We start from the raw sequence: 23,634 nt of genomic DNA on the forward strand, positions 1-23,634 counted from the left end.
CTATTTTTTAAAGTGAAAATCATAGGAAAACATCAGTCAACAATAGGAGTGTAAATTCAGAAATAATATTTGGGTACTGTCTGGTTGAAATTTAAATTACAAAATCCTAAATAAATAAATAATACAAACTGTTAGACAACATTATTTTTCTTCCAAATACCATAATAAGTTCTAGCTAGATAGTAAAATAGTCGCTGTTTCTATAACCGCTTTGGAAACTTACAGGTAAGAGGTAAGAGATTCCTTTGTGATATGAAATGTAAAATTTCTATTAAATTCAATGTGACTGATTCGTAAATATAAAACAATAATTTCCGAAGTTCAAGAGTTATTCATAATTCACAATATTCAATGATCATGCTGTTATAAATTCAAATGCTGTTATAATTATCTAAAGAAGATATATTTATTTAATAAAGAGCATTTCTTTGATTCTGTTGGATACTCTGAAGGATATCTATTTAAAGCTTGGTTCCTACAAAATGAAAGGTTTAAGATTTCCTATTAAGATAGCACAATTGATACTATCAGTATAACTATCAAAATAGCTGTGTAAAACATTAGTCCTCACTTCATGCCATACTATTTCAGTGAATTTAATACAAATCAATTATTAGAGCTTCATGAAAATTTCTTAGGATTAAAACAAAACCACAAATTTTTCCAAACCTTAATGTGTTTAGTAGCAATTTCATTCCCATATCTCTTCATTTAATATGAATCCCAGAATAGACGCAATTTCTGAAGGTCTCCATCCCAGCACTTTTTTTCCTTTAACCCATACTTTTCTCTTACATTCTCATCTAAATATACATTGGCTCCAACAACACATAATGACAACATGTAAACTCAAAGTTTTTTAACATAACAAAAAAACTTATCTAGTTTCATTTTTTTTCTCACAGTTTCTAAAACAGTCAATGCTCACCAACTTATGTAATATTTAACTTGGAGCATATTTTTTAGGATTATGCACAAAATGAATATATTTATCTTTTTAAAAGCATAAAAATGAGATATAAAAAGAAATTTCAGACTTGTTCTTTATTTTGAGAAGTTTATATCCTTCAATAAGAAGCCTAATTGCTTGTTTTGTAGTTCTTAAGATTACAAGAAGTGTAATTCTTTTTATACACAGTGCACTTGTCTCAAGAGCATTAACTGATTAGAAATATTAATGAATGAGAATTAAAGAGGGAAAGGTCATATGAGATTCCTATTATTTTGAGGTCTGTTATTACCCACATCAAATATTTTACTAGTCACCAGTAATAGCTTGTAATAATTAATTAACTCATTTTTACTCAAAATATCACAAACTCAATTAAAACCTTTGAATTTTTTTTCTTTTAATTCAGACTTTTCAAAAGAATAGTGCTCTGCATTGATAAAGTCGTGTAGAAATAGAAACATAGGAAAAAAACAGAAAGACTATATTTTAATATTAACATGTAATTTTTAAAATATATTTCGTTTACATTAAATTATTTTACACCATATGGTGATGCATTCTTTCCTGTTAAACCTATCTTTTTTTTTTTTTTTAGTCATTATGAAAGACTTATTCTGTAAATCAGATTTCAGCTGAGGGTTCTCTGCCTTTTAAAATAACATAAACTTACTATTGCACCAAAAATAATTAAGATATCTAGAAAGAAACTTGATTAAGGAGATAAAAAACCTGTACTCAGAAAACTACAGGACATTGAAAACATAGATAGAGAAAGACATAAACAAATGGAATGACATACCATGTTCATGAATTGGTAGAATCAACATCATTAAAATGCCCATATTACCCAAACAATCTTCAGATTCAATGCAATCCCCCATTAAAATACCAATGGCATATTTAAAAGACCTAGAACATACTCTCTTAAAACTCATCTGGAATGAAGGGGGTGGGGGGAAGATCCTGAATAGCCACAGCAATCCTGAGAAAGAAGAACAAAGTTGGAGGATTCATAATACCAGATATCAAGCTATATTACAAAGCCACTGTCCTCAAAACTGCCTGGTACTGGCATAAGAACAGATATATAAGGAACAGATCAGCAAACCCAGAAATCGACCCAAGCCATTATGCTCATTTAATATTTGATAAAGGAAGCAAGAGCCTACAATGAAATCATGACAGTCTTTTCAATAAATGGTGCTAGGAAATTTGGTCAGATACATGCAAAAAAATGAAACTATATCATCAATTTATACCACACACAAAAATAAACTCAAAATGGCTAAAGGACTTAAATGTAAGATGGGATACCATAAAAATCTTAGAAGACTCCATAGGTAGCAAAATATCAGGCATTTGTCATAACAATATCTTTACTAATACAGCTCCTAGGGCAATGAAACCAAGGAGACAATAAACAAATGGGACTACATCAAAATAAAAAGCTACTGCTAAACAAATGAAACATCAACAAAACAAGAAAGCCCACTGCATGGGAGAACATATTTTCCAATGCTATTTTCAATAAGGGTTTAATCTCCAAAATTTACAGGAACTCATACAACTTAGCAAAGGAAGATAAACAATCCAATCAAAAAATGGGCAAATAGACTCCTTTCCAAAGAGGATATACAGAAGGTCAAGAGACTCTTTTCCAAAGAGGACATACAGAAGATCAAGAGACATATGAAAACATGCTCAAATTCACTAATCATCTGAGAGATGCAAACCAAAACAACAATGAGATATCATCTCACACCTGTCAGAATGGCTATGATCAACAAGTCAACCAATGACAAGTGCTGGAGAGAATGCAGAGAAAAGGGAATTCTTGTGTACTGCTGGTGAGAATGAAGACTGGTGCAGCCACTGTGGAGAACAGTATGGAGATTCCTCAAAAAGTTAAAAATGGAACTCCCATTCGACCCAGTAATCCCACTTCTGGGAATATATCCCAAGAAATCAGAAACACCAATCAGAAAGAATGTACTAGTATGCACCCCTATGTTCATAGCAGCACAATTTACCATAGCTAAGATTTGGAAAGAGCCTAAGTGCCCATTAACAGATGATTGGATTAGAAAACTGTGGTACATCTACAAAATGGAATACTATACTGCTATAAAAAAAAGAAGGAACTTTTACCATTTGCAACTGCATGGTTGGAACTGGAGAGCTTTATGCTAAGGGAAATAAGCCAGGTGGAGATAGATAAATATCCCATGATCTCATTCATATGTAGGATATGATGATCAACATAAACTGACAAACAAGTGGATGTGGCATTCACAGTCTGAAGCTGACCACCAGGTGCACTGCTCTTGGGTCTCAGGAAGGTACAAAGTCAGCCATTTCCTGGGGTCACCCAGCAGGAGCTACAGAGGGATCTGAAGATTCCTCCTATTTGTATCAGGTTTGGAAGTTACCAGGCAAGGCCCAGCTGTGAATCCAGGCAGGTTGTTGCTAGTGCTGGGACTTGGGTCTTTTATTGATAGGTTATTGATAAGTCAGCTGCAACTTGTTTGAGAGATTTTAGCAAAGTCTGAATCCTGAGCGAGGACTAGCCATTCGTATGCAAAATCCACAGCACATAGGTTGGGTGGGAATGCAAATTGGATGGGGCAGGGTCTGAGGGAATCACCATGGAGGAGCCAACAGAAGTGGCTGTCAGTCATCCCTGTGGTCAAGGAGGTCTTGGCATATGAACAATGACCCCTGCAAGTACCTCTGTCTGGGAGGAAGCTAACCCAGAATTCTTGCCCCAATGCCAGACAATCCAGTTACTCCTCGTGTGTGTCTGTGTCCCCAGAATCTCACCCGGGTGCTGGAGCTCAGAGAAAGCAGGACCTTGTAGGTTCGGTCTTGCACATGTCCTTTAAAAGGAACAGCTGGGTCTCCAGCAGTCTTCATGTCAACAAGTCCCAATTCCTACTGTTTTTTTACAGCTCATAGTTTCAGGAACTTCTTTTCCCAGCTCTGGGACCCCGGGTCTGGTGTGGGATTGGGTCTCTTGCTCCTCACAGGTGGCCTCCACAGAGAAGACCTCCCTCCTGATTAAAAAAGCTGCACACAGGGTACGGGTCCAGCCTCCCACCCCTCCCACTAGTCTCAGTGTGCTTTCTTCTTTCCTTCTCTAGGATTTCCATTCAGCCAGCTTTCAGGTGGTTCTGTATGAAGGTTGTTCTGTATTTTAGTTATAATTTGGATGTGGTTGTGGGAGACAGTGATTACAGGCATTTACCTACACTGCCATCTTGGTTCTCTCCTATCCATATTCTTTTTACATCATTATTTAACACTTCTATATTCAATTATAGGTGTTTATACCTAACATTTCTAGGATAATTTTTTAACTGTTTTATTTAAGAGTCCAACTTAAGCATATATTAGGAAGAACATTAATTTTGTTCATTTCTCCATTTTTCTTTGATCCATTTCCATGTATTATTTTCTCCTCTATTATTAATCATTGCTTCAAATCAATACTACTAGAAATTCTTTACTAATGTTATATAATAAATAGATAATATGCAAATTGACTATCACACCCTCACACAAGATGGCCACCTCCATGTGGTCACAAGATGACTGCACTCATGCTGTCACAAGATGGCCACCTCATGTCATCACAAGATGGCCACCACAAGATGGCAGTTGGAGTCAATTGGGCTGGCAGGGGAGGGCATTTGGGGGCAACAAGGCCTGTAGGGGAGGGAAGTTGGGGGGAAGGGGGAGGAAGACCAGGCCTGCAGGGGAGGGAAGTTTGGGGGGAGATCAGGCCTGCAAGGGATGACCAGGTTGGCAAGGGGGTGATTAGGGAGTGATCAGGCTGGCAGACAAGGACCAGGCCTACAGTGGCAGTTGGACATCCCCCAAGGGAATCCCAGATTGAAGAGGGTATATGCTGGACTGAGGTACAACCCCCCAGTGGACTAATTTTAAGCACCAGGCCCCTAGTCATTACATAATTAGTTATTCCTTAATTTAAGTAATGAAAACTAAGTATTTTGCTCCTATGCATAATGCTAATAATAATTATATTTTATATTGTAGTTCTCAGAATTACATATAAAATACCTACCAGTGCCTGTAATTTAGTAACTAGTCAACACTATAGAGGTCATATTTTTAAATCTTATTATTCAGCTTACCTAACTAGAGCATTTCAAGTAGAAACTCTCTTAAGAAGTAAGTTGTACTGTGCTTAAGAAGCTGTGTTACTTTGTAAATACCCAAGTTATAAAAAGAGCTTTATTGCACTATCTGAGGTTCAGAATTCAGAGACCAATGATAGGCATTCTATTAGATATTATGTGAAGTGATATTTCATAGACTAACTGAAGTAACAGAGAGACAGGTGATGTAACTTTAATCTGCCTGGAAGTAGGAAGAAGTAGGAATGGAGACAAATATATGGTGACAGATGATGATTTGACTTTGGGTGGTGGGCACAAAACACAATATACAGATCATGTATCACAGAAATGTACATGGGAAACCTATATAATCTTATTAACCAATGTCACCCCCAATAAATTTAATTTTAAAACATTAATCAACAAATGTCCATTATAAAAATATTTACAAAAACAGATAGTTTCAACCCCAAATTCCCATTATAATCAACAGATACAAACCTCAAGATTAAAATAGCCATCACAAGTTGCGATTCTTTTTAAATTTTTCTGAAAATTGACAAAAAATGATGGAGGGTGGATATGATTTAAATAAAATCTGTACAACTAAGATAAACATTGGCTAATGAAAACTTACAATAGATATCATCTATAATAATAAAAGGGTACTATGCTAGTTAGTACCCTTCCTGATGTACCATTCCAGACATCCTTCCTGATGAAGCTGGGGCCAGAGGGAAGCCATTCCGGGTCCCGGGGTCTGCGTGCAGCCCGAGAGGAGCCAGCCCGGTCTTGGCTGTCTCCTGGCAGCTGCAGGAGGGGAAGTGCCTGGGTCCTGGAGGAGGGAAGCTCACATCCTGGATGCTGGAGGGAAGCCGGAGCCAGCAGCCGGGGTAAGGAAGGCCTAGTCTTCCATAAATTTTTGAGCATCAGGCCTCTAGTCCTATATAATAAAAACCTAATACGCTATGTCCAGTTGTTCAGTTGTCCATTGAACCAATAAAAGCATAATATATAATAATAAAAGCCTAATATGCTAATTAGACCAGACATCTTTTTGGGACAAAGGTGGGGCTATAGCCACAGGATCGAGGCAGCTGCCACGGCTGTGATAGAAGGATCCAGGGAGCTGCCCGTGGCTGCAACGGAGGGATCCAGGCAGCCACAGCTATGAAGGACTACTCTTGCAGGAATTTCTTTTCATATATATATATATATATATATATATATATATATATTATTGATTTTGTACAGAGAGGAAGAGAGAGGGACAGAGAGTTAGAAACATCGATGAGAGAGTCATCAATCAGCTGCTCTTGCACACCTCCTACTGGGGATATGCCCGCAACCAAGGTACATGCCCTTGACCGGAATCGAACCCAGGACCTTTCAGCCCCCAAGCCGACGCTCTATCCACTGAGCCAAACCGGTTTCAGCTCTTGCAGGAATTTCATGCCTCAGGCCTCTAATGTGCCAATGATATACTAAGTCTGCTCAACAGCTCACTCTGACGTGCACTGATCACCAGGGGCAGATGCTCTGACTCGTAGGTTAGCTTGCTGCTGGGGTTCAGTTGATTGGGACTGAGCAAGATGGGCCAGACATGCCCTGGAGCCCTCCCACAGCTCCTCCCCTGAGCTGGCCTACCCCCAATGGGTCCCCATCAGGGTGGGCCAGACAGACCCTACCCATGCACAAATTTGTGCACCAGACCTCTAGTTATATATCCTTATGCTACTGAAAATAAGATTTTTCCAAAATTAAACTTGATTCAATCTCATTTCGTCTTTTCTGTTGTTTTAAGGCCCTTTTAGGCCTTAAAGACCAAATTCCCATATAAGTGGAGCTTTACCATAATGAAAATATGACTAGATATTTTTAAGAGGTTAACATATTCAATTTCAAATTCATTAGGACCTAAATTAAAATTCTTGTGGTCACCTCTCAGTAACTCTTTGTGTTTTCAAGTTACTTAAGCATTCTGATCCTAATTTGTCTTTTATGAAAAATAAATGTATAGTAAAACCTATCTCTTAAGTCATTACAAAGGCATTTTTTAAAGGCAGCGCCTCCATAAATCATGTTGGTAATTATCATTACTCTATTGCTTTTCCTATAGTGTCAAAAAAATATTTGCTGCTTAAATTCTAAGAAGTAAGAGCTGATGAATATAAACTAAGTAAGGGCCCGTTGCAGGAAGATTCCTGCAAGTGGCCACTGCAGCCGCGTGCACCAGCCACCCCACCTGCCCTATCTGCCCCTTCCACCCCACCCACCCTGCCCGGAGCTTTCTCTCTGGCAGCTGCCTTGCTTTCCCCTTTCACTCCCTCTTCCTTCTATGCTGTCTTCAGTCTTCACTCCATCTTTGTTGGGTTAATTTGCATACTCACTTTGGCTGTGGGCATAGCAAAGGTACAGACAATTAGTATTTTTCTCATTTATTAGTGTAGATAGCTGGGTTAGCCAATGATCAAAGAGGCCTAAAATCAAGTCAGCAAGCATTAATACTAAGGTAATTTTATTAATAACCTCATTTAAACAAGCAACCATATAAAGAATTTACACCATGAATACTTGCCAAATACAAAGCTTCACCTTTCAATGTATCTTTTAAAAGTCACTTAAAAAGCATTACACAATTGACCTTTGCACCATATTAGCTGCAAAATATATAGTGGTTTGTGGTGAGTATAATAACTTTTTTCCATCCTGATCTGTGCCCCAAAAGGCTGGCCTTTATATAATTCATTCACAGACATTCTTGTCTTTTGTATCAGATTTGGTTTGGTCAAGAACAGCCACTAGCAGTGGATTTAAGAGAAAGTAGAATAAAGCTGACATGACTGTCTTTCTTTACTAATGAACAGAGCTCCTGGTAGATGACTTTTTCTTATAGTTTTGACATTATCCAGGTTCCATTTGGAACTCTTTCACCTGCCCCTTTAGACCAAGAGATAGGATTTCCATCGTATTAGTTGTGTGACAATTATCTAAACCTGTCCCCCAATTTGTATATAGTCCCCTCATAAAGATGATCTCAATTATCCCAATTTGAGATTACCATCTATTTCTTTCTGGGACTCTGACTGGACACTGTGATCCACCAATCATAGTGGCACTGAAAAAATAAGAGCAAATATTCCCCTCCTTTTAAGCTTTTGTTTATGGGTTCTGCTGCCCCTACTTTGTTTAGAAACAACACTACACAATAAGAGAACTCAAAAAAGCACATCTAACTTTCTCAAGACTTTTCTAGTGAATGTCCTCTTAACTGCCCCCTTCACTTCATTGTTCCTTAGGCTGTAGATGATGGGGTTTAACATAGGAGTGATGACAGTGTAGGACAGTGACACTAATTTCTTGCTCTCTGGGGATTGGTTGGATTTGGGCCGTAGGTAGGTCAAGCTGGCTGTTCCATAGAAAAGGGATACCACAATAATGTGAGATAAACAAGTGGAGAATGCCTTCTGGCGACCAGTAGCTGAGGGCATCCTTAAGATGGTTGAGATAATACGGATGTAGGAGACCAAAATGAGAGAAAATGGAAGCATAATAAATATTAATGTGGAAGCAAGTGCTTGCATTTCATATCTGGTTGTATCCTGGGTGACTAGTTTCAACACCAAGGGACCATCACAAAAAAAGTGGTCTATCATGTTTGGCCCACAAAAAGGAAGGGCCATCATCCAAGCTGTCTGTAGCATAGAGACAGGAATACCAGACATCCAACAGCCTACAGCCATCCACAAGCATAAAGACCTATTCATTATGACTGAATAACGAAGAGGGTTACAGATGGCCACAAAGCGATCATAAGCCATCACAGAAAGAAGGAAACATTCAGAGCTACCAAAGAAGAAGAAGAAGTACATCTGGGTACCACAGCCTACAAAAGAGATGATTTTCCTTGAGGATACCAGATCTACCAGCATCTTTGGCATCATGACCAAGGTGAAACAGACTTCAAGAAGTGATAGGTTTCGCAGAAAGAAGTACATGGGTGTTTGAAGAGCAGAATCCACACTGGTAACTGTGACAATGAGGAAGTTTCCCAAAAAAGTGACTATGTAGATGACCAGGAACAAAACAAAGAGAAAAACTTGCATCTCAGGGTTGTTTGTAAAACCAAGAAGAATAAATTCAGTGACTCTGGTGTGATTTTCACAAATCATATCTTAAAATAGTTTCTCTCTAAGAATCAAAGTATGTGCATCAAAAGATGGGTAGATATAATTTTAAAAATATCAATACAATCCATACATATATCTCTGTTTTCAGTTGCCTTACATCATTCTATTTCTTTGAAGCAGAGAGAATGTTTACAATAAGACAGAAATCGCTGAAAAAGAAATATTTTGCATGAGTCCTACTAATTGCTTATCGCCTACATGAGTTCTTCTCTCAACAGGGGTCATAGTCTGCAGTGCATATTCTTCATCAGAGCCATGCTATTTTTCAGAATTAAGTAGAAAGAGTTAGAAAATAATCAAAATAGAATCATCTACTAATTTTATTATGTTATTTTATTTTAAACTGTTTTATTAAAGATAAATCCAGGGTGCAAAATTATGGGATGGTTTCACTTTTCTGATGCTTGATTATATAAGTTAAAAGTTTTATTGCAAAGGATATACTTAATACCATCATCCACTATATATGCACACATACATATATGTACATATGAAACAGTAAGTAAAAAGAAGCAAACAAATAAACATAACATATATAATGATTTTGGTGCTTTTTTGTCTTCATTGGTCTGCTAATTTATGGAATTTTTTATATTGTCTCTTGAACCATAATTTGACAATAAGTTGTCCATTTCTTATTATACACATAGTCATATCATTTGAGTTTGGCTTTAAAAAGAACAACTTTGAACAAATATGATCTGAAAAGGAGAAGTCTTCCTTCTAACACTCATCTCAGTTCCCATCCATTAGAATAATTCTGCTCCCTCCAGGGGACAATGGTAAGATATGTACACAGATAATAATTTAATTTTTAAAAAAGAACCCCCCCCAAAAAAATAAAGTAAAATAAAATAATTCTGCTTCCCACTGTGTTGAGACTGTTAAATTAACATGTATTAGATAGAGCCCAAGGGTGTAGGATGGTAAGCCATGCTTCAACGAAAGACCACAAGAAAAACTGAAATACAATTTTTTATGCACAAATCCTGGAGGAGATACATGCAACACTTCAAGGGGCTAAACAGGGAAGTCAAGGCAAGTTGTGAGACAATACCTAGGGCACAGGCCTTTATTAATGTCCCAGGCTGAAGTAATTTGGATTGCCTGGCTAAAGCTATATAGGTCAATTCTAATCAAAAAGAGCAAAGTTTTTATATGCTCCCCAGGGATTTTATATAAAGGGTACATAAGGGCAATTGAAGAAGTCATGCCAGAAACTTAACATTTATAGGCTGTTATCTAGTGCATGTTTCAAGGGAGGGGCTAACCTGAGTGCAGGTCCCCCTTATTTCTGTCTGCAGGCCACTTGGCTTCACAAAATGGATACCAAACCAGCATTATTATGCAGTAGTTAGCTAAACTCTCAACAGGTTCAATATCTCAGCTGCATGGTCTGAAGTGGAGGCCAGTCATTTTTTATTGTATACCCATTAAAAAATCCAGTCAAAAAGTACTAATTCAACTATTACAAATTCAAATATACTATACCTTATTTAAATTATTTTTAAATAAAAGTGGAATTATACAAATATTTTCTATACAGGTCTTACTTAGCAACAGTATATCAAACATTAGCAGCAATCACAGAAACCTATATGGAAAAAATAATTATTCATAATGCTACACCGTAGTTGAGGTGAATGGTGTTTCATTTTTTCAAATGCTAGGGTTAGGTAAATATTGGATCAAGGTATTATTTTATAATACATTTATCAAATTTAATTCAGATACTTTTGTCAAAGTTATATTTGAAATAGATTTACCCAATGAAAGTAAAAATATAGAAACTCACAGCCTGTAGATCCATACTGAAACTAGTGGCCCATATTTTAATCCTACTCTTAAAAAATATGGTCTTTGGTAATATCTCACCTGTTTATTTTGTTTACTGGAAATTCTCAAACCAATGTCCTCAATAGCAAAAGGACACTCTGGTGATCCCAAGTTACCATATCTTTAGAAGTCTCCGACTGTTGAGTAACAGATGTTTTAGTAATTATGACCATTACCCTCTCTCCACAATTGCAAAACCTGCTTCAGTATCATCCTCATCATCAGTAATAGCAACAACAACAAATTATTCCTGGTATATTTAGCAAAACTTATAAAATGATCTGTATTCATTATCTTTTGCAACAATTCTAATCTTGTTATGGCTCTAAAAATAATCCATCATTTATCTTGAGAAAAAAAAAAACACAAGAGTTGATGAAGGTATCAAGAACATATTGCAGGCTAAGAATTTTTAGTGTATTCCTAAAATGCTTCAACCACAGCTTCTCAGAGAAAATTGTCAGTTTCTTGATAACTAGTATTGCACATTTTCTACCTTGTCTGAGTACATTTAATTAAATAAAATTTTGTAAAACTAGAGATTTATAGTGTCACAAATTGTACCTCCAAATATCCTTCTCAGTCTTTCTATATCCTAAAAAAACCTACTGATTATTTTGCATATATCCTCTGAAAATGGAATTCATCATCAGCAATGATGTTGCAATAACTACCATGGATTTATACTTATGTGTTTTTTAAAAAAAACAAAAAACTTTGCAGACTGTGGCTGAGTTGTATGAATACTACATAGCTCTAGATAATGTACAAATTTACATGTTCCATAGAATTTTAATAATTTAATGATATTTACTTAAGTTCTAATTTAGTTAGATATGTTTTAATAAGGCAAATAATTTTTCCTTCCCATTAAACAGGCCAACTTCAACATTTTCTGAGAAAATAGACTTTACCACTCATTTCAGCTAGCTTTATTGCAAGTATATGTTTTCTCATAAGAATGATTATGGATCAATCCAATTACATCACCAGTATTTGGAATACAATGTGAAGTTAAGATCATCTCTAGCTTTCTGTAACTTAAACATCACTTTAACAATCATAAATATAAGTAGTAAAAATTGGAGAGCAAATAATCCCAATACCTGAATTGAAAATACTCTACTAACATATGTTTATAATCCAAAGCATTTCTTAAATCACAACTATTGTTTTTCTGATACACTTTTATTCAGCAGTCTAGTGCTTTCTAGAGAGAATAAGGACCTCATAATTTATATTTTAATAAAGCATAAATTTGATCCTTTTCCCATAAAAGTTTCCATATTTATTTTTTTTAAATTGTTCTTGTTATACACAGATGCACAGATAAAAATAGGTTTTTTTTAAATGAGAAAAAAATAAATCATAAAGAAATACTGGTATATGGATATATCTTACCAAATAAAACCCCATAATTCTTCCTTAATGAGAAGTTTAATGATTTTTTAAAAGATAAGTAATATTTTGTAAGAATTGTTCTTTGATCTACAGATTATCTCAAATCTTCAGAATTAAGCAAATGCTTTAGGCAGACTAATCTGCTTTGCCTTGATACTAAATGTTGATTTATTTTAGTAGTAATATTTAAAAGTGGGACTGGCCTTGGGGAAATGATCCCTGGGACATTAGAAGGAACTACTGTTAATTAGACAACTATTTTTATTTCATAAGGGAGAATATAAAATTTTAATGGAATTGTCTATATTTTCTTTAAGTCATAATGATTAAAATTTAATGTGTTTCTCAATATTAGATATTTTGTGGTAAGTCTATTGTGCAGATGGGTCAAGTCCTTGGGATTACAACTATTAATATGCCAAAATTTTGTGAGGAACATAGGTTTTAATTTTCTTTATAAGAGTTTTGTATTGCCCAAACCGGTTTGGCTCAGTGGATAGAGCATCAGCCTGCGGACTGAAGGGTCCCAGGTTCAATTCCAGTCAAGGGTATGTACCTCGGTTGCAGGCACATCCCCAATAGGGGGTGTGCAGGAGGCAGCTGATCAGTGTTTCTCTCTCATTAATGTTTCTAACTCTCTATCTCTCTCCCTTCCTCTCTGTAAAAAATCAATAAAATATATTTTTAAAAGAGTTTTGTATTATTTGTGACATATATTTTTATCCAGTATTGATAAGAGAAATTTATGCCATGCCCTTAAGACAAATGGTTTTGAATTTCATTTTTTAATTAATTTCTATTTTTTATTATTTTAAAATATATGTTTTAAGAATAATATTTTTAAATTATTAAACACAACAAGATAAACTGGTAACTGGCATGTGTTTTATTGTTGTCTTATACCTTAAATAGTTTGGCCATTGGTTTATTTTACTATGAGATACATATATTGTTTCATAGAAGCAATACCTTATATTATCTAACATGATTAGTATTATAAACAAGTAAGTATTTTTTCTTTCTTTTTAAATCAATGGAATTTCTTTATAACATAATAATTTTATAAATTAAATTTATAGGAGTGACATTGGTTAATATGATTACACTAGAAGCCCAGTGTACAAAATTTCTACACTGGAGTGAGGGATCCCTCAGCCCAGCCTGCACCCTCTTGCAGTCCAGGACCCTCTGGGGGAATGTCTGACTGCCGGCTTAAGCCCCCTCTCCGTGGGCAGTTGGACATCCCCTTCACAGTCCAGGACCCCTCGCTCCTTACAGCTCGCTGCTCCTTACCACTCAGCTTACTGCTTCTTAGCACTGCTGTGGAGGCGGAAGAGGCTCCCGCCATCAACACTGTGCTGGCCAGCCATTAACCCAGCTTTTCGATGAGAGGCACTCCCCCAGTGGGAGTGCACTGACCACTGGGCATCTGCCCCCTGGTAGCCAGTGCGCATCATAGGGAATGGTCTTTCTGGTTGTTCCACCGTAATGGTCACTTAGATTTTTATTATTTAAACTAGAGACTCTACTCATGCACGGGTAGGGTCCCTAGGCCTAGCCTGCAATCAGGGCCATCTTCTGCCTGCTCACCAGTCCCCAGTCTCACCCCACCACCTCCACCCATCCAGGTCGGCTGGGTGATCGATCTGAACCTATGGGCTGGAGGGAGGGACCAAGAGGTCAGCGTTCCACTCACTCACCAGTGCCCAGTCCCACCCCACCACCTCCCATCCCCATTCCCCATGGTTTCCTGTTGGCCATCCAGCAATTGGAGCCTGCCAGCTGCGGGAGGAGGGGCTGAGAGGTGGTCAATGCACCTCATAGCAACTGGTCAATCAGCTGTTACAGTCATCACACCGTTATGGTTGCTGGCCCTTTGTTATATAGGATAGGCTTCAAGAATATATTGCTATGATACATGATTGATATATTGCATTCTGTGTCCTGGAATTTTTATCCTTGGAATTTCTAAGGCTATTTTAATTTAGTGATAAAAACATACCATTCTTTGAAATGTTTTGTAATGAACTAACAAAACTGTAAAAATTACTCCCTTTAATTTATTATAATCTATTTGTTATAGAAGCAACTCTTACAAATATATAAAAACTTAAAACAGTTATAAATTAGCACTGTGGGAACGATTCCCAAAAAATCTAATGAAATATTCGGGAGACAAAATGCTTTGCAAAGGCCCCAGGAGTTTAAAGTTATACTGTACATGAAAAGGAGATGTAACAGAAAGTTCAATGGGAAACTCATCGTTCCTTATTTTACGTCCTTCTGGAAAAGATAAAGAGAAGCTTTCTACATTTGTAGAAATTAAGGAAAATTCCTTAATCCTTACTTTCCAAGCAAACTAAATAACAATGGTATAATGATTTAAATATATTTTAAGTCATCTATTGGATACATATACCTTTACGATAAATAAGTAAAACAAATCTCTAACCACTTCCCAGGAAAATTTATGCCATAAAATATATTTGATATATTTCAATTCATATCTGTATCAAATAAATAACTATGTATCACACTAAATAAAATATTTGTAGTATTGCATAAGGAAAATCAAGGGAGAAGCAATGCATTACTAAATAATGTATCAGGGTTTTATTTTTAAATTTTTTTACTGTAAGGTTTTAAAAATTATATTTATTGGAATAACATCCTATATCATAAAAGCCTAATATGCTAATATCCAGTCACTCAGTTGGCTATTCAACCAATCAAAGCATAATATGCTAATGATATGCTAAGGTCACTCAACTGCCCACTATGCTGTGCATTGGCCACCAGGGGGCAGATGCTTCAACCGATATGTTAGCTTGCGGCTGGGGTCCCGCTGAGCAAGATGGGCTGGACATGCCCTGGAACCCTCCTGAATCCCTTCCTGGCCCTTATTGTGCATTGGTGGGGTCTCTTCTGGGACCCTTGGGGAGATGGAGAGCTGGTTTTGGCCTGATGGCAGACCAACCAATAGCTATGATGTGCACTGACCACCAGGAAGCAGACACTCGACGCAGGAGCTGCTCCCTGGTGATTAGTGCACTCCCACAGGACAGGCGCCGCTCAGCCAGAAGCCAGGCTCATGACCAGTGAGTGCAGAGGTGGTGGTGGAAGCCTCTCCCACCTCCATGGCAACACTAAGGATATCCGACTGACAGCTTAGGCTCCGGACTGCAAGAGAGCACAGGCCAGGCTTAGAGACCCCCTGCTCAAGTGCACAAATTTCATGCACCAGGCCTCTAGCTGGCTAATAAAATTATATAGGTTTCAAGTGTACAATTCTATGACACATTGTATACTGCATTGTGTGCCCACCACTCAAAGTCAAATCTTCTTTCATCACCATATATCTGATGCTCTTTACTACTCCCAGACCCCCTTCTATCTGTAATCATATACTGTTGTCTGTGTCACTATTCATGGTGGCCAAGACATGGAAACAACCGAATTGTCCTTTGATGGATGATTGGATAAAGAAGACATGTTACATACATACAGTAAAATATTACTCAGCCATAAGAAAAGATGAAATACTGCCATTTGCAACCATGGGTGAATCTTGATAATATGGTGCTAAGTAAAATGAATCAGACAGAAAAAAATAATTTAATTGACTTTTTCAGTTTTATATTCCACATATAATTTCACTCATATGTGGGACATAAAACTGAATAACAAAAAAAAAAATGAAGCAAACAAATAAATGAAAGTTTTATAAGATCTTTCAAGGTCATGAAAATTCCCAAAGATAAGGTAAAATTTCAATGGAGTTTTTCTGCAATATCTGTTCTTAACTGAATATCACTTCCTCCTCTCCCTCCTGTTTAAAAGAAAAGAAAAGAAAAGAAAAGAAAAGAAAAGAAAAGAAAAGAAAAGAAAAGAAAAGAAAAGAAAAGAAAAGAAAAGAAAAGGTCCAGTAAAATACAGTTCACTGTGTAGGTACCCGATTGCTTAACTAGAGTAATCCAACTCTTTATCAATTGCTAAAATCAGATCACCCTATGCATTCATTGACTATATATATTACTGCCATCTTGTGGGTAGTGCATTCTTAATTATTTCAGCTAAAAAATGTTCATGTTACTCTAATTGTGGATTTGCCTGGAAACAAATTAGTGATTCAATAGATATTTTAGTTCACCTACTAAGTGACAGTAACTGTGCTAAGTTGCATGTTTGAAGAACAAAATAGGCACAGATTCCCATCTCAAAAAGATGATATTTTCCAGTCTCATTTGATGAAATTCATTATGAGGGAGGACAAAATGAACGCATCTCAGTAAGAGAGACTGTCATGAAAAAAAGATAAAATATGACATTGGTCTAGGGTTTGTTCCATAGGTTTCAGTTTCAGAATTTAAAGGTGTAAATTAATCCAGAGGATAGCAAGTTCTTTGGGAATAGTGAACACAAATTAAACTTCCAAGGTGGTGTATAAACACTGAAGGTGTGTAAAATACTACTAGTATACTTTAAACTGAGGAATATATTGTTTTTAATAACCTGACTGTCCTTGCCTAATAACCTGGAACTTATATTTTAAAAGTCACATCATTTGGGGAATTAAAATATTATCTAGACTACTTCTTTAAAAATAACATTAGAGAAAACTGCATGAACTTTTGAGATATGTTTTATACAGACTTTGGAAATTCATGTGGCATAGCCATTTTATGAGAGTAGTATACATCTATTTTAAAATATCAGAAGATTTTTGCTCTCTGGCCATTGTATCTCTGCCCTTCAGACAGAATTAAATAGACAATTCAACAAGTAATTACTATGCAATTTACCTTTAATGCATTTATTTTAAGCAACGAATTAAATCATAATCATAAGCAGTCAGGAGAGACAGACAAGTAAATGGATATAGAAAAACTGCAAATACAAATGTTTTGATTGTGCATTGATATTCTATTTATTCATTCCCTTAATGTATAATCTTAAATAAGGTGACTATTATTTAATTCTTTCTAAGCAAAATTTTGAATATCCTTGTTTCACAGAAAAATTAGGAGGGTTAAAACAAATAATTATGATAAAACAGCTACCAAAGTGATCTAGTATATTACACACAATCAAATTTGTTTTCTCCTGATGATCACTTTCAGTCTCATGAAAAAGTATCTTCCAAAACAGATACAGATAAATATAGTAGATATACACCAGTTCTTCTAAATTCTTCATAATAAAAATCTCTACGAGAAACCAAGGGTCCATTATGATTTTGATTTAATTTCATTTTAAATTCTAACTATAGAAGTCCTCTCCTATAAAACTCCCTACTCTCTCTCTCTCTCTCTCTCTCTCTCTCTCTCTCTCTCTCTCTCTCTCCCTCTCCCTCTCAACTAGACAGAGGGACATTGAAAAAAAACCCTCAGAGCTGCCCTCAGGACCTGAAATGATTTATCAGTCTTACCTCACCTCTAACCAATCAACTCCCAACATGACCCTATGACCCTGAACCCTAACCGGCAGCATCTTATGATTTTGCCCTATGTAAATTGCAACCTATTGCCATCCTCCGGGAGTCTGAGCTTTTGAGCACTAGCTTCCCATTCTCTGGGATGGTGCCATTCATAATAGAATAGCCAATAATTCTTCACTGCAATTCTTGGTGTTTAGTGTTTGGCTCTGCTAGTGCTAGGTAGACAAACATTTTCTGATCTGTAACATAAGTTCTTGATCAAAATTCTAAGTTCTTGATAAAGCTAATAGTTACGGAGTTGAGTAGGATTCTAAATGCTTTACATTTATTTACTCCTTTAATTTTTATGATAGCTTAATGAAGCATAAAATATTTATATCACCACTAAATAGATGAAGATAAGTACACAAAGAAAGTTTAATTATTGCTCAAGTCACAGTGTTAAGTTGATAATCAGGACAAAACAGGGTCAGGCAAAAGTAGGTTTATAGTTATGAGTATGCAAAACACAGTTTACTCTTGTATTACTATTTATTAATTATTGTATTATTTATTTGTATTACAATTTTTCAGATTTATTTGATATACTGATTTTATTTCCTCTAGATATATAACCGGAAGTAGAATTACTGAATCCTATGGAAGTTCTAGTTCAATTTTCTGAGGAACCTATAAGCTGCTTTCTATAATGACTATACTACTTTATAATCTTACTAACAATGTACAGATTCCCTTCCTTCACAGCCTTGCCAGTACTTATTATCGCTTGTCTTTTTGTTAATAGTTTTCCTGACAAATGGGAGGTGATGTCAAAGTGGTTCTGATTTGCATGTCTCTGATGATTAGAGATGTTGAACATCTTTTCAGTTACCTGTTGTCCATTTGTATGTCTTATTTGGAAAAATATCTATTCGGGTCCTCTGTCCGTTATTTGGTTGGGTTTTTGTTTTTTTTTTCTATTGAGGTACATGAGTTATATATTTTGTACATTAACCTCTTATTAGATATATGGTTTGCAAATATTGTCTCCCATTTTACAAGTTGCCTTTTCCTTTTGTTGATCATATTCTTTGTTGTGTAGAGATATTGTTTGATGTAATCCCACTTGTTTATTTTTGCTTTTGTTGCTTGTGCTTTTGATGTCGTATCCAAAAATTATTGCCAAGACCAATGTCAAAAAGGAATATTATTCAGTCTTATAAAGGAAATCCAGCCATAAGTGACAAACAACATGGATGAATCTGGAGGTCATAATAAACCAGTGAAATAAATCAGTCACATTAAAACATAGAATCTCACTTATAGGTATAATCTAAAAAAAAATTGAACTTATAAAAACAGTAGAATGGACTGAGAAGTCAGGGAAATAGTGAGATGCTTATCAAAGGGTTTAAGACTTCAGTTATAAGATAAATAAGTTCTGAGAATCTAATGTACAGTACAGTGACTATAATTAATACTGTACTTCATACTTGAAATTTGATAGAAAGAGCAGATCCTCCTAGGGAGGAAATGGGAGTGAAGAGGAAGGGGTCAATGGGGAGGAGAAGGGAGAAGGCATCTGTTAACACTCTAAATAATAAATATAAATTAAAAGGAACAAAGAGTAGATCCTAAGCCTGTGTATCATACACACACAAAAACAACTATGTGAGGTGATGGATGTGGTCATTAAACTGATTGTGGTAATCATTTTACAATGTATACATATATTAAATAATTATGTTGTATACTTTGAATATATATATTAGATTTATATATAATATATATATATATAATTTTTTCAATTAAACCTCAATAAAGCAGGAAAAGGTAAAATAAAATGAAACTGCCTTTCCTTGCAATAGGGAGCCTTGAAAAAGAACACTTTTGTTTGTTTGTTTGTTTTTTGAAGACAGTAAAAAAAAAAAAACTAGAAAAAACAATTTTACATTTTTTATCAATTATTTTCATTAATTCCGTTGGAAATTTAAAATTTCTCTCATCAAGCCTATTTATGCTGCTAACTACATATATATATAGGCCTAAGCGACTATTGCAACCAAACAGATGACCAAACAGGCTGAATGGGGCAATTAGGCCGGCAGGGGAGTTAGTGAGGGGCGACCAGAAGACTGAGCAGCAGACTGTGTGGGGCAACCAGGCCCACAGGGGAAGCAGTTGGGGGTAACCAGGCTGGCAAGGGGGCAGTGAGGAGCAATCAGGCTAGCAAAGGCAGGCAGTGGGGGGGGGGTGTGTGACCAGGCCAGTGGGGGGGGGGGGGAGTTGAGGGTGACTAGGCCAGCAGAGGGGCCAGTTGGGGGTGACAAAGCCAGCAGGGGGACAGTTAGGGATAATTAGGCAAGCAGGAAAGTGAGCAGTTAGGAGCCAGTGGTCCCAGATTATGAGAAGGATGTCCCAGATTGGAGAGGGTGCAGGCTGGGCTGAATGGAACCCACTCCCATGTACGAATTTCATGCATAATCATAGATAATGAATAAAGTGAGTGCTCTCTGTGCGGTTTATGAAGCCTACTTTGTGTACTCTACTGTTCCTGTTGGTATCACAAAGTCCTGAGCAGTCACTGCCCATTGAGGAGCTTAAAGAAGATTATTATGTCAAATATCCATAAAGTTCAAAAATTAGTATGATGACATAATGAAAATCTCTTAGAAACTTTTAGGTTTACACATTGAAGCTTACATGATGTAACTAACAGCAATAGAATATCTCTGGATAATGTATTAAAAAAAAAAACACACACCCAGTTCTACAATGAATATTCATTGTTGTTTCTGAACAAATTCCTCCTGAGACAAATATAATTAATCCACGCAATGGATGCACTCCCTCTGGTCTTTAGTCAGAATACAAATACTACTGATTCCATGCCCATGTCGTAAGTTGAAATCAAAGTAAGTGTAGAAGCCCAGGAAGGGAAAGTTTACCCATGGTTCTAGGTATGTTCTCTTACTCATAAATTCCTATAACATTATATTGAGATTGTAGAAAGGAGATTCTGTTATTAGTTTGGGATTTCCTGGATTTTAGCTGCCTGTTGGCTTATTCTTTTCAAATCAAAATGTATAACAATATGTATGAAAATGAATACATAAATGGCTGGAGATATACTTCCTTCCAAATGCGTAAAAAGTGCTGTGAAATTTGAAAAACCAGAATATAGCACCTTTATATTTTATTATATATAGTTAGGTTTTATGTGACTTCTTTACAGTTAGAATGCTTTCATATGTTACTTATATAGCACAGTCTGTGTATATAAGAATATCAAAAAGATTTAAAAAATTTTTTTGTAAGATTCAGAATTCAAAATCAGGAAGAAATACTGTACCCATTTTAATTGGGCTGCTATTTAGAATGCTTTAACAAAAGGAATCCAGTGTGTAGGCTCTCATGGCAGATCACGGATCCTGGAAAAGCTCCTTTTCCTGAGGGGTGATCAAGACCTACAGTGGGTGACTGGGTTGCATTAGGTATTATCTGCCCTCTCTGTTATCTCCACAGATGTCTGGCTCTGAGTCTACAATGAGTGGAAATGAATCCTTCTGCACCAGATTCACGTTTGTGGCTTTTTCCTCTCTAGCAGAGTTGCAACCTGTGCTCTTCGTTGTGTTCTCACTCATTTACTTGTTTACTGTGGGAGGAAACCTCACTATCATCTGTCTGATCTGGGTCACCCCTTCTCTGCACACTCCCATGTATTTCTTCCTGGTGAACCTCTCCTTCCTGGAGATGTGCTATACCACCAGTGTGGTGCCGCAGATGCTGGTGCACCTGCTTGTGGATACCAAGACCATAACTCTGAGAGGCTGTGCGGCTCAGATGTACATATTTGCCATCTTGGGACTGACAGAGTGTTGCCTGCTAGCAGCCATGGCTTATGACCGCTTTGTAGCTATCTGTTACCCACTGCATTACCCTCTCTGGATGGGCCCTCACGTGTGTCTGAAATTGGCTGCAGCATCTTGGACCACCGGGGTGGTGGTGGAGTCAGTCCAGATCACCTGGGTCTTCACTCTACCCTTCTGTGGGACAGGAAAGATCCAGCACTTTTTTTGCGACATCATGCCTGTGGTGAAACTGGCCTGTGTTGATACCTCCCATAATGAGATTGTGATGTTCGCTGTCTCCGTGCTCTTCATCATGAGCCCCTGTTTCCTCATTCTGTGTTCCTATGTGAGCATTTTTGTGACCATCTTAAAAATCCCTTCAGCAGCTGGCAGACGCAAAGCGTTCTCCACTTGTTCCTCTCACATCCTGGTGGTTTCTCTCTTCTACGGCACTGCCTTGTTCACGTATCTCCAACCTAAGACTGCACACACCCCGGAAACGGACAAAGCAACTGCACTCATGTACACGGTGGTCACACCGGCTCTGAATCCTCTCATCTATACCTTGAGGAACAAGGAGGTGAAGGAAGCCTTTCAAAGGCTAACGCAAAGGAACTCTTTTAGACAAATGGCCTAAACCAGCCATCATAGACAAAATTTATACTACTGTACAGAGAGGTCCCCCAAGGTTTTATGATCCCTCTACATACAATAAACACTGAGAGGTCAGATAATTATGATCTCTGAATGCATAATAATCTGGCCAGAGAGAGAAAGAGAAAGAGAGAGAGAGAGGAGAGAGAGAGAGAGAGAGGCCCAGAGCATGAATTTGTGCATGGGTGGGATCTGGCCAGGAGGAGGGGACATGGGCAATTGGCTGGCCTGCCTGCTGGTCAAACTCCTGGTCAAGGGGACAATTTGCATATTAGCCTTTTATTATATAGGATATACACTGAGTGGCCAGATTATTATGCGTTCAGAGATCATAATAATCTGGCCACTCAGTGTACATGGTCGTTAAAGTATTTACAGCATAGCAACCAAGAAGCAGTTGGACCTGTTCTACATTTCTTCACCCTGTTTAAGTGAAAGTGAACTATTCAGTAGGACCATTAAATAATTTATCATTTATTCAATCAACAATATTTAATGAACATAATTACTGAGCATCTCTTGTGTTCTGAATACCATTCAGTTTTTTGCTTCTACAGTGGTAATAGGATTAAGGTTAGTATGTTTTACACCATTTTACTAAGGAAAATGAAATACTCTTCTTATGGAAAAAAATTAAAAGTGAAGAGAAAGAATTAATACATTTGGTGTCAAATATAAACTGTTAGATTTAAATTCTTAAGAAGAGTAAATGTTTTTAATTACTCTGATTTCTATACAGCTTAATAATCATGCATCTGCAATAATCAATGTTAGTAAATACTGATGAGTGATATTCACTGTTACATGACAACACAACTCTATTTAATTTGTAAGTCCAGTGAGGGGCCCTGATTATTTATCTAATATGTAAATTAGGTGTATATATTGCTATGTCAATAATAAAAATATGACAATTATATAATATTTTTATCAAATTTTAAAATTTGTGATTATTTCCCCGCCTTTTTCCTGTCTTCCTCTATATTGAATATATAGTATATTGCTTTGTTCAGATTACCATTCTTCTTAAATCATCACTCATATCCTGCATTTTTCAGATTAGCAGTGATCAGAATCTGGAATGTTTATCAATAGAATTACAGCTGAGAAGGACACACCAGGAGATTTTAAGCTCAGAAACTAAGCATCACTGCAAATGGAAGCTGAACAAATGAATTCATTTCTTGTAACTGAA

At 36.6% G+C, this 23,634-nt stretch overlaps 2 protein-coding genes across 2 annotated transcripts; one reads left to right on the forward strand and one right to left on the reverse strand.

Annotated features, from left to right (window-relative positions):
* Positions 1 to 8,309: 8,309 nt before the first annotated feature.
* On the reverse strand, positions 8,310 to 9,263 carry OR10A7 (olfactory receptor family 10 subfamily A member 7; the record flags this gene model as incomplete). Its single annotated transcript, XM_084878258.1, has 1 exon — positions 8,310 to 9,263. The coding sequence occupies one exon, from the start codon at positions 9,261 to 9,263 to the stop codon at positions 8,310 to 8,312; it is 954 nt and encodes a 317-aa protein (XP_084734384.1).
* A 12,196-nt stretch (positions 9,264 to 21,459) lies between these two features.
* On the forward strand, positions 21,460 to 22,422 carry LOC311618743 (olfactory receptor 10C1-like; the record flags this gene model as incomplete). Its single annotated transcript, XM_084876324.1, has 1 exon — positions 21,460 to 22,422. The coding sequence occupies one exon, from the start codon at positions 21,460 to 21,462 to the stop codon at positions 22,420 to 22,422; it is 963 nt and encodes a 320-aa protein (XP_084732450.1).
* Between the last annotated feature and the right edge of the window lie 1,212 nt (positions 22,423 to 23,634).

This window comes from Pipistrellus hanaki (genome assembly GCF_964339955.1).
Source record: "Pipistrellus hanaki genome assembly, chromosome: 3".
Lineage (NCBI taxonomy): Eukaryota > Metazoa > Chordata > Mammalia > Chiroptera > Vespertilionidae > Pipistrellus > Pipistrellus hanaki.